The 12,101-nt window shown below is 38.6% G+C and overlaps 1 protein-coding gene across 4 annotated transcripts in view; it reads left to right on the top strand.

Annotated features, from left to right (window-relative positions):
• The window catches only part of GABRA3 (gamma-aminobutyric acid type A receptor subunit alpha3), a 323,693-nt gene that overhangs the window by 114,785 nt on the left and 196,807 nt on the right, over positions 1–12,101 (top strand). For all 4 annotated transcript variants that reach the window (XM_055338646.1, XM_055338645.1, XM_055338644.1 and 1 more), the window contains exon 3: positions 3,875–3,996. In XM_055338646.1, the coding sequence (XP_055194621.1) occupies positions 3,875–3,996 (122 nt within the window). The remainder of the gene's footprint in view (positions 1–3,874; positions 3,997–12,101) is intronic.

Genomic DNA, 12,101 nt, shown 5'->3' with positions numbered 1-12,101 from the left:
CTACTTTTAATTTGAAATATAGTGGGCATGCAATGTTATATTAGTTTCAGGTGTACAACATAGTGTTTTGACAGTTCTATACATTAATCTATGCTCAACAGGATAAGTATAGTTACCATTTATCACTATGTAATGTTGTTACAATATTATTGATTATATTCCAAAGGTTTCTCACTACATTTTCAAAAGTTTGTGTGTGTGTGTGTTGGGGGGGGGGGAAGCGCAGCAGGGAAAGGAAAGAACAACCCTCATATATGGAGCTTTACCATTTACAAAGCAAATTTATATTTGTTATCTTATTTACTTATTTCTTCCAAAACCTTTCTAAAATAGGATATTATTATCTGCATTTTACATGTAAGGAAATAGGTTACACAGTTAGTGGCAGATGCAGGACTAAAACTCTGTTCATTTTACTCTAATCCTATGGACTTACCACTATTACATCTTTAGAACTAAAAAATGACTAAACCTTCCATACTTACACATTGTATATTAATAACATTATTTTCATGTTCAAACAATGGATTATTAATATTAAATCCAATTGGTAATAACAGATATGAGGCAAAACAGGCACAGTCACATCAATTTTATCAACTTAATATGCATGTGGCTTTGAACAGTGTCTTTCTCTCATCAGTGTCTTAGGTGCTTCATTTGTAAAATGGAAACAAAATAGTTATATGATCTCTAAGTCTCTCCATAATTCTGACATACCAAGAGTCTTTGTTGTTCTTGAAGATTACTTTGGATTGGAACAAACTACAGAACTTTCAGTTCTGACTTGGGTTCTAGATTAAAGCTTCCAACTCTGCAATAATTTAGTGCACATTAGAAGAAAAAATGACCAATAACTAAGTGCAAAATCACAGAGAAAGCTATTGAAAGTTGCTTTGGAGTAGTATTTAATAGAAATATATTTTTTTGCTTAAAAGTTTAAAGGTTATTAGTGTGGAATTCTGCTAGCATAATCAACACATCAGCAAAGAATGGAAATGCATTGCCATGGAAGTTAGTATTTCAGTAAAAGAGGTAGCATAGTGTATTAGCCTCATATTCAAGAATTCTAGTTCCAAATTTTAGTTTTTCCCATTAACATTCGGGGCAATTAAAAAATTATGTTCGGGGGTTTAGAATTCCCATCTATCAATCCACCTGGAGTGGATATAATCTCTGAAGCCCTTTATAGTTCATCTATAACTCTGTGAGGATTCTCCTTTCTAACTACTTCAATAATCAAAGAAATTGTTTTTCATTCAATTTATAGATCTATTTTCCAGGAATTGAATTAGGCTAACCAGGGCTAAGGGTCCCCACAATGAAAGTTAAGGGATAATGCGTAAGTAATGTGCACAAAATCAATTGAGCCTCTCTCTCCACAGCCTATGTAAGATGGATTCAGAATATTGGTGGATTGAGCTAAGTGTGGGCTGTCACCTGAAGGGTGTCTGTATTTATCTCTTCAACATATTAGTGTCAGTTTGTTAGTTCTGCACTATAGTTCTCTTCTTTCTTCCCCCTTCCCAATGAGGTAATGGTATCACTTCTAGTGCTCTGTCCACTAAACCAGCCAATCATCTCTACTCTCCTTTGGGTTCCAGTGCCTCTCTGGCCAGAGTTTTCTTTATGGTTTTTGGCTGACAGCGGTGCCAATATTTGTTGTTACTATTTGCATTTGAATAATGCACTGAAGTGCATACAGTACTATTTCAAAAAAGAAAAAAAATCTTCAAATACTTCCAGATATTAAACATTAAGCCTGGCAATTTTAATATATTATTTAATATTAATACAATTTATATGTGAAGTTATTTTAATTTTAAAGATGAGAAAGCTATTATTACTAGAGGTGTCATATGACTTGCCCAAGGTCACACTAATAAATTCAAATGTGTGTCTTTAGACTCTTTAAGCCAAGTTCCCTTTTTCCTTCTATATATATATATCTATCTTATCATTTGATGCTTTCAGCAACCCTGTAAGCAAGGGAATGATTACTTCTCTTGTTTTACCTTTTTTATTCTCTATCACAACACCTAAACAGTTAGAAGCACATAGATGATGCTCATTAAAGTTGTATTGAATGATTAAGTGAATTGAATTAAGTTTATAAATTAAGGAAATTGAGGTCTAAAATGACTTTTCCAAGATTATCTGCTGGAGAGTGGCAGTTTAGAGTGAGAACTATTCAATTTTAATGTTTCTATTCTGTAGATTTTTCTCAGGGTCTTTTTCATAAAAGGAACTTTTGTAGCCACTAAGAATAAATATTTGTGGGAAGACATATAGATTCTCTTGAGACTCCTCAACTGTTACCTTATATTTTTTATAGACATGACTGACTGCATGCTGGGAACCATTATAATATATCTATTAATGGAAACTTTCTGGGTCTATGGTAAGAATGGAGATTCAATAGTATAACTTGCTTAATATTCTATTTCAAATTATGTTTTTTTAATTTTTATTTATTTATGATACTCACAGAGAGAGAGAGAGGCAGAGACACAGGCAGAGGGAGAAGCAGGCTCCATGCACCGGGAGCCCGACATGGGATTCGATCCTGGGTCTCCAGGATCGCGCCCTGGGCCAAAGGCAGGCGCCAAACCGCTGCGCCACCCAGGGATCCCTCTATTTCAAATTATGAATACAGCTGGGAGTAGAACCAGGATTCCTGGCTCTTAGTTTATTGATTCTACACCATGATTCTTGATCCTTAGCAACAGCCATCTGTTTCACTATACCTCCTTTTCTCTTAAACTACCCAGAGAATTTCATTTTTAGTTCTGTCAAACCACAACAAGCCCCTCCTCACAAAGTGAAAGTATCAGTCAATCTGGACCTGAGTAGGTGGTTAGCAAAGTGCCTGGCGCTTGGAAAGGCTTACAGAAGGCATCCAAACTGGAGAAGCAGGCAGTAGCTGAGGGTCAATAGAAAATCAGAAAACTTGGATTCCAGTTCTATTTTCTACCTCTCACTAGCAATATGATTGTGGGCAGATTTGGTGGTGTCCTCTTTGAGCTTATTTCCCCATGTATAAAATGAGAAAAATTAGGGAATCTCTTAAGAGGCCTGGTAGCTTTAACATTTAATGGAGTACTATTGTTTTGTTGCTCTCTCTATAGGATGGTAGGTAGGTAGACTAAATGTACTTCAACAGTCTGTCTCGCTCTGTTGTTCTGTGAACTTATGCTTTTCTAGGTTAGAAAGAATAAGTTCTTTGTAACAATTTTCTTTTTTAAATTTTGAGGACCATTCATGTACACAATTTAGTGAATAACTTCTTCTTGAAGATAGATTTATTTATTTATTTATTTATTTATTTATTTATTTAGGCAGGGTAGAGGAGGGATACAGGAGAGAGAGTATTAAGCAGATTCTGGGCTAAGTGTGGAGCCCAACCCAGGGCTCAATCTCATGACCCTGAGATCATAACCTGAACTGAAACCAAGAGTTGGACACTTAACCAACTGTGCCACCCAGGTGCTCCTTGGTGAATGACTTTATGATGGGTACTGTTCCCAAACACCTTCTGTTAACAATTGCTGTTTGTATTTCTTCAGTACTAGGTTGGGGGTAGAGCATGTTTGGTTAAACTCTTGCCATTGCTGAAGTAAGAGCTCAAGTATAGTGACCACCATCTGCCTGCATTAATTAATTAATTAATTAATTAATTAATTTATTTATTTTGACCATCTGCCTTTTATTACAGATAATCGTTGTGATGAATAGGAAGTGCTGATTTGGTTAAGATACAAGGCTATTTAATTGGCCCACTCTTTTGATGGAAATCTTTTTAAAGTGTTTAACCATGTAATTGTTTCCTTTTAGAATTCTTATATTTTTATCTCTTTTTCTTCCACTGTCTCAGACTCTCTCCTAAGCATGCCCCAGATATTCCTGATGACAGCACTGACAACATCACTATATTCACCAGAATCTTAGATCGTCTTCTGGATGGCTATGACAACCGACTACGACCTGGGCTTGGAGGTCAGTTACTATTTTGAGATCTTTTCTTGCCTATTGCCATCTAAAAAGATTCTTAAGGTAACTTCAGCACTCTATTGACCAATGATTTTAGTGCAAAGTTGACTTTCTTCCCTCTGAGCACTAGAAATTAGTTCTAACCTTTCATTTTAATGCTCAATCTCTCTGGTGTGGTTTTGGAAACTTTTGAATTTCACTTAGCTAAATGCATATAGGGCATCATACCACAATATTTGGCCAAGCCCATTTCTGGTAACAAAATACCAATCATTGCCTGAATGGGAGGCATAGCCCAGGCATATCTGAGAAACATGCTTTTGTTTTCAAAACCCCAAGCACTTATCAGCCTGAAATTCCAATGAGGAGCAAGCTAGTGGCTAGGTGAGATCTTAGTTGGCCACTAGTTTACTAATGTCAGCAATATGATCACAATAAGGTAAATGTGCTGTAATACATGATGGGCTATATTGAAAATGGTTAAGTATGCAGATATGTGAATTTAATTTTTTCCTGAACCATTTGAGAACTAGTTGCAGATATCATACCCCTTTGTCCCTAAATACTTCAATTTGCATTTACTTAGAACAAAGAAATTAATTTATAAAGCTGATGACTAATAAAGTCCAAGTAGTTCATTTTTGCTTCTGTTTCCCTTGCCTCTGGTGATGTGTCTGGTAAGAAGTTGCTACAGCCGAGATCAAAGAGGTTGCTGCCTGTGTTCTCCTCTAGGATTTTGATGGATTCCTGTCTCATATTTAGGCCTTTCATGCATCTTGAGTTTATTTTATGTATGGTGTAAGAAAGTGGTCCAGTTTTGTTTTTTTGCATGTTTCTGTCTAGTTTCCCCAACACCATTGTTGAAGAGACTTTTTTCCAGTGGATATTCTTTCCTGCTTTGTGGAAGTTTAGTTGACCATAGAGTCGAAGGTTCATGTCTGGATTCTCTATTCTGTTCCTTTGATCTATGTGTCTCTTTTTGTGCCAGTAGCATACTGTCTTGATGACATAGCTTTGTAGTGTAATTGTGATGCCTCCAGTTTTGTTTTTCTTTTTCAGAATTGTGTTGGCTATTCCAAGTTTTTCATGGTTCCATACAAATTTTAGGATGGCATGTTCTAGCTCTGTGAAAAATGCTGGTGGTATTTTCATAGTGATTGCATTAAATATGTAGATTGCTTTAGGTGGTATAGACATTTTAACAATATTTGTTCTTCTAGTCCATGAGCATAGAATGCTTTCCCATTTCTTTGTATCGTCTTCAATTTCTTTCATAATAGTTTTCAGTGTATAGATTTCTTGCCTCTTTGGTTGAGTTTATTCCAAATAAACTGGTATCTTATTGTCTTTGGTGCAATTACAAATGGGATCAATTCCTTAATTTCTTTTTCTGCTGCTTCATTATTGGCATATAGAAATGAAACTTGTTTTTTTTATAATTTTTTTATTGGAGTTCAATTTGCCAACATATAGCATAACAGTGCTCATCCCGCCAAGTGCCCCCCTCAGTGCCCATCACCCAGTCACCACAACCTCCCACCCACCTCCCCTTCCACTACCCCTTGTTCATTTCCCAGAGTTAGGTGTCTCTCATGTTTTGTCACCCTCACTGATATTTTCACTAATTTTTATATTTTTATATTCCCCAAATGAATGAGACCATATAATGTTTGTCCTTTTCCGATTGACTTATTTCACTCAGCATAATACCCTCCAGTTCCATCCACGGGGAAGCAAATGATGGGTATTTGTCGATGAAACTGATTTCTGTGCATTGATTTTATATCTTACAAGTTTGCTGGATTCATGTATTCTAGCATTTTTTTGTGTGGAGTCTTTTGGGTCTTCTACATAGAATATCATGTCATCTGCAAAGAGTTAAAATTTGACTTCTTCCTTGCCCATTTGGATGCCTTTTATTTCTTTTTGTTGTCTGATTGCTGAGGCTAGGACTTCCAGTACTATGTTAAATAGTAATGATGAGTGGACATCTTTGTCTTGTTCCTGACTGTAGGTGAAAGGCTCTCAGTTTTTCCCCAGTGAGGATGATATTAGCTTTGGATGTTTCATATATGACCTTATGATGTTGAAGTATGTTCCCTTTATCCCTACTTTGTTGAGGGTTTTTATCAGAAAGGATGCTATTTTTGTTGAATGCTTTTTTGGGATCTACTGAGAGGATCATATGGTTCTTGTACTTTTATTAATGTGGTGTATCACATTGATTGATTTGTGGATGTTGAATCACCTCTACAGCCAAGGAATAAAACCCGCTTGGCTATGGTCAATAATCATTTTAATAGACCGTTGGATGCTATTAGCTAGTATTTTACTGAGAATTTTTACATCCATGTTCATCAAGGATATTATCCTGTATTTCTCCTTTTACCAAATTCCTATTTCCTAATTCCAAATCCAGAATTAAGGTAATGCCAACTTCATTGAAGGAATTTGGGAGTTTTCCTTCCATTTCTAATATTTGGAACATTTCAGAATAGGTATTCTTTAAGTGTTTGGTAGAATCCCCCTGGGAAGCCATCCGGCCCTGGACTCTTGTTTGTCAGGAGATTTTTGATTACTGATTCAGTTTCTTTGCTGATAATGGGTCTGTTCAAACTTTTTTTTCCTTATTTTATTTTATTTTATTTATTTTATTTTTCTATTGTGTGTGTGTGTGTTTTCCTGTTTCAGTTTTGATAGTGTATGTGTTTCTAGGGATTTATCCATTTCTTCCAGAATGCCCTATTTTTTGGCATATAGTTTTTTCATAATATTCTCTGATAATTGTTTGTATTTCTGTGGTATTGGTTGTGATCTCTCTTCTTTCACTCATGATTTTATTTATTTGGGTCCTTTCTTTTTTTCGATGAGTCTGGTCAAGGGTTTATCAATGAAAATCATCAATTTTGTTAATTCTTTCGAAGAACCAGCTCCTAGTTTCATTGATCTGTTATGCTGTTTTTAATTTTAATTAATTAATTAATCAATTAATCAATTAATTAATTTGACAGAGAGCCCAGGCAGGCAGGGGGAGAAGCAGAGAGCCTGGTGTGGGGCTCAATCCCAGAACCCGAGATCATGACCTGAGCTGAAGGCAGATGTTTAACTGAGGCACCCAGGTGCCCCTATATGTATATCATTTATTTCTGCTCTAATCTTTGTTATTTCCCTTCTGCTGGTTTTAGACTTCATGTGTGGTTCTTTTCCAACTCCTTTAAGTATAAAGTTAGATTGTGTATTTGAGACTTCTTGTTTCTTGAGGAAGGCCTGTAACACTATATAGTTCTCTCTTATGACCACCTTTGCTGAATCCAAAGGTTTTGAACTGTTGTGTTTTCTTTTTCTTTTGCTTCCATGTATAAAAAATTTTTTTTCTTTAATTTCCTGGTTGACACTTTCATTCTTTAGTAGGAAGTTCTTCAACCTCCCTGTATTTTTGGCCTTTCCAATTTTTTTCTGTTGACTTCAAGTTTAGTGTTGTGGTCTGAAAATAGGTGTGGTATGATCTTGATCTTTTTGTACTTGTGATCTATTCTGGAGAATGTTCGATGTGCACTTGAGAAGAATGCATATTCACCTGCTTTTAGGATGAAATGTTCTTTATCTGTTAAATCTATCTGTTCCATTGTGTCATTCAAAGACGTTGTTTTCTTGTCCATCTTCTGCTTAGATTATCTGTCTGTATCTGTAAATGGGTGTTAAAGTCCCCTACTATTGTTGTGTTATTATCAATTCGTTTTTTAAAGTTTGTTATTAATTGATTTATATATTTGGGTGCTCCCAATTTAGGAGCATAAATATTTATAACTGTTAGATCTTCTTGTTGGGTAGAATTCTTATAATATAGTGTCCTTCTTCATCTCTTATTACAGTCTTTAGTTTAAAATCTAGTTTGTCTGATATAAGGATTGCTACTCTAGCATTTTTTTTGATGCCCATTAGCGTGATAAATGCTTCTCCATACCCTCCTTTTCAATCTGTAGGTGTTTTTAGGTCTAAAATGATTCTCTTGGGGGGAGGGGCAAGATGGCGGAAGAGCAGGGTCCCCAAATCACCTGTCCCCACCAAATTACCTAGATAACCTTCAAACCATCCTGAAAATTTACGAATTCGGCCTGAGATGTAAAGAGAGACCAGCTGGAATGCTACAGTGAGAAGAGTCCGCGCTTCTATCAAGGTAGGAAGACGGGGAAAAAGAAATAAAGGAACAAAAGGCCTCCGAAGGGAGGGGCCCGCGAGGAGCCGGGCTGAGGCCGGGGCGAGTGTCCCCAGGACAGGAGAGCCCCGTCCCGGAGGAGCAGGAGCTGCACCAACCTTCCCGGGCGGGCGGAAAGGGGCTCGCAGGGAGTTGGAGCAGGACCCAGGAGAGCGGGGATGCCCTCGGGCTCCCGGGGACACTAACAGACACCTGCGCCCCGGGAGAGTGCGCCGAGCTCCCTAAGGGCTGCAGCGCGCACGGAGGGGACCGACCGGAGCAGCTCGGAGGGGCTCGGGAGCGGCTCCAGGGAGGGAGCTGCAGGGCGGGAGCGCGAATCCACCAGCGCAGGCCCCGGAGCACAGGGCGCCGGGACACAGCCCAGGATCCGGCCTCCCCCGGGACAGGCAGAGGCCGGGAGGGCCCAGGACAGCGAGGACGCTCCTGCCCTGAGCTGAGCAGATCAGCGGCCCCGCCCCGGAGCCTCCAGGCCCTGCAGACGGAGAACCGAGAGCCCCGAGCCCCGTAGTTCCAGCGGAGGCTGAATCCAGGCTTCCAGAGCTGCCATAGCAACTGCGGCTGTTCCTCCTGGGGCCCCACGGGGTAAACAACCCCCGCTGAGCCCTGCAGCAGGCAGGGGCTGAGCAGCTCCCCCAAGTGCTAACACCTGAAAATCAGCACAGCAGGCCCCTCCCCCAGAAGACCAGCTGGACGGACCAGTGATACTCCCCCGTGTTCCAATACAACTTGTTTTTGGCCACTCTGCACTGAGCAAAATGACTAGAAGGAAAACCTCACCTCAAAAGAAAGAATCAGAAACAGCCCTCTCTCCCACAGAGTTACAAAATCTGGATTACACTTCAATGTCAGAAAGCCAATTCAGAAGCACTATTCTACAGCTACTGGTGGCTCTAGAAAAAAGCATTAAGGACTCACGAGACTTCATGACTGCAGAATTTAGATCCAATCAGGCAGAAATTAAAAATAATTGAATGAGATGCGATCCAAACTAGAAGTCCTAACGACGAGGGTTAACGAGGTGGAAGAACAAGTGAGTGACATAGAAGACAAGTTAATGGCAAAGAGGGAAACTGAGGAAAAAAGAGACAGACAATTGAAGGACCATGAAGACAGATTAAGGCAAATAAATGACACTCTAAGGAAGAAAAACCTACGTTTAATTGGGGTTCCCGAGGGCGCCGAAAGGGACAGAGGGCCAGAATATGTATTTGAACAAATCCTAGCTGAAAACTTTCCCAATCTGGGAAGGGAAACAGGCATTCAGATCCAGGAAATAGAGAGATCCCCCCCTAAAATCAATAAAAACCGTTCAACACCTCGACATCTAATAGTGAAGCTTGCAAATTCCAAAGATAAAGAGAAGATCCTTAAAGCAGCAAGAGACAAGAAGTCCCTGACTTTCATGGGGAGGAATATTAGGGTAACAGCAGACCTCTCCACAGAGACCTGGCAGGCCAGAAAGGGCTGGCAGGATATATTCAGGGTCCTAAATGAGAAGAACATGCAACCAAGAATACTTTATCCAGCAAGGCTCTCATTCAAAATGGAAGGAGAGATAAAGAGCTTCCAAGACAGGCAGGAACTGAAAGACTATGTGACCTCCAAACCAGCTCTGCAAGAAATTTTAAGGGGGACTCTTAAAACTCCCCTTTAAGAAGAAGTTCAAGTAACTCTGAACGTGAATGGGCTTAATGACCCCATCAAAAGGCGCAGAGTTTCAGACTGGATAAAAAAACAGGACCCATCTATTTGCTGTCTACAAGAGACTCATTTTAGACAGAAGGACACCTACAACCTGAAAATAAAAGGTTGGAGAACCATTTACCGTTCAAATGGTTCTCAAAATATACCCTAAAAACTACAGAACACTTCTGAAAGAAATTGAGGAAGACACAAAGAGATGGAAAAATATTCCATGCTCATGGATTGGCAGAATTAATATTGTGAAAATGTCAATGTTACCCAGGGCAATTTACACGTATAATGCAATCCCTATCAAAATACCATGGACTTTCTTCAGAGACTTAGAACAAATTATTTTAAGATTTGTGTGGAATCAGAAAAGACCCCAAACAGCCAGGGGAATTTTAAAAAAAGAAAACCATATCTGGGGGCATCACAATGCCAGATTTCAGGTTGTACTACAAAGCTGTGTTCATCAAGACAGTGTGGTACTGGCACAAAAACAGACATATAGATCAATGGAACAGAACAGAGAACCCAGAAGTGGACCCTGAACTTTATGCTCAACTAATATACGATAAAGGAGGAAAGACGATCCACTAGAAGAAAGACAGTCTCTTCAATAAATGGTGCTGGGAAAATTGGACATCCACATGCAGAAGAATGAAACTGGACCACTCTCTTGCACCATACACAAAGATAAACTCAAAATAGATGAAAGATCTAAATGTGAGACAAGATTCCATCAAAATCCCAGAGAAGAACTCAGGCAACACCCTTTTTTAACTTGGCCACAGTAACCGGAGAAGGACAAACAGTGTATGTTCTCATTCATTTGGGGAATATGAATAATAGCGAAAGGGAATATAAGGGAAGGGAGAAGAAATGTGTGAGAAATATCAGAAAGGGAGACAGAACATAAAGACTTCTAACTCTGGGAAATGAACTAGGGGTGGTGGAGGGGGAGGAGGGTGGGGGGTGGGGGTGAATGGGTGACGGGCACTGAGGGGTACACTTGACGGGATGAGCACTGGGTGTTATTCTGTATGTTGGTAAATTGAACACCAATAAAAATTAATTTATTAAAAAAAATAAAAAATAAAAAATAAAAAAATAAAAAAAAAATAAAATGATTCTCTTGTAGGCAGCCTATAGATGGGTCTTGCTTTTTTAATCCAATCTGATACCCTGTGTCTTTTGATTGGAGCATTTAGCCCATTTACATTCAGAGTAACTATTGAAGGATATGAATTTAATGTCATTGTATTATCTGTAAAGTCATTGTTTCTGTAGATTGGCTCTGTTCCTTTCTAGTCTTTGTTGCTTTGGTCTCTCTTTTCTGCTCAAAGGGTTCCCTTTAATATTTATAGCAGTGCTGGTATAGTGTTCATGAACTCCTTTATTTTTTGCTTGTCAGAGATTCCCTGACAAGGAATCTTGTCTATCTGTCCTATTCTGAATGACAGCATTGCTGGATAAAGTAGTCTTGGCTGCACATTTTTCCCATTTAGCACATTGAATATACCATGCCTCTTTCTTCTGGCCTGTCATGTTTCTGTGGACAGGTCTTTTTCTTACTTTATGTGTTTACCCTTGTAGGTTAAGGACCTTGTATCTCTAGCTGTTTTCAGAATTCTCTCTTTGTATTTTGCAGGTTTCACTATAATTTGTCTTGGTGTTGAGGGGAGTTCTCTGTGCCTCCTGGACTTGAGTGCCTGTTTTCTTCCCTCAGATTAGGGAAGTTTTCAGCTATGATTTGTTCAACTAACCCTGTCCCCTTTTCCTGCTCTTCTTGGATTCATGTGATATGAATATTATTGTACTTTATGGAATTGCTGAGTTCCCTAAGTCTATGTTTGTGATCTAATAGTTTTCTTCTTTTTTTCAGCTTCAGTATTTTCCATAGTTTTATCTTCTATATCACTGATTCATTCTTTTCTTCTTCAATCCTCTTTGTGATTACATCCAGTTAATTTTGTATCTCAATTATAGTGTTTTTATTTGACTCTGACTAGTTTTTAGGTCTTTTATCTCTGCAGTAAGGGTTTCTCTGATGTCTTTTATGCTTTTTTTTTCTAGTCTAGTTAGTGTTGTTATGGCTGTTTTTCTAAATTCTTATTCAGACGTATTGCTTATGTCTGTTTTGAGAAAATTCCTGGCTGCGGTTTCTTCCTGATCTTTCTTTTGGGGAGAATTCCTCTGTCTTGTCACT

This window comes from Nyctereutes procyonoides, unplaced genomic scaffold, assembly GCF_905146905.1.
Source record: "Nyctereutes procyonoides isolate TBG_1078 unplaced genomic scaffold, NYPRO_anot_genome, whole genome shotgun sequence".
Classification (NCBI taxonomy): domain Eukaryota; kingdom Metazoa; phylum Chordata; class Mammalia; order Carnivora; family Canidae; genus Nyctereutes; species Nyctereutes procyonoides.
This window is presented reverse-complemented; position numbering and strand designations above follow the sequence as displayed.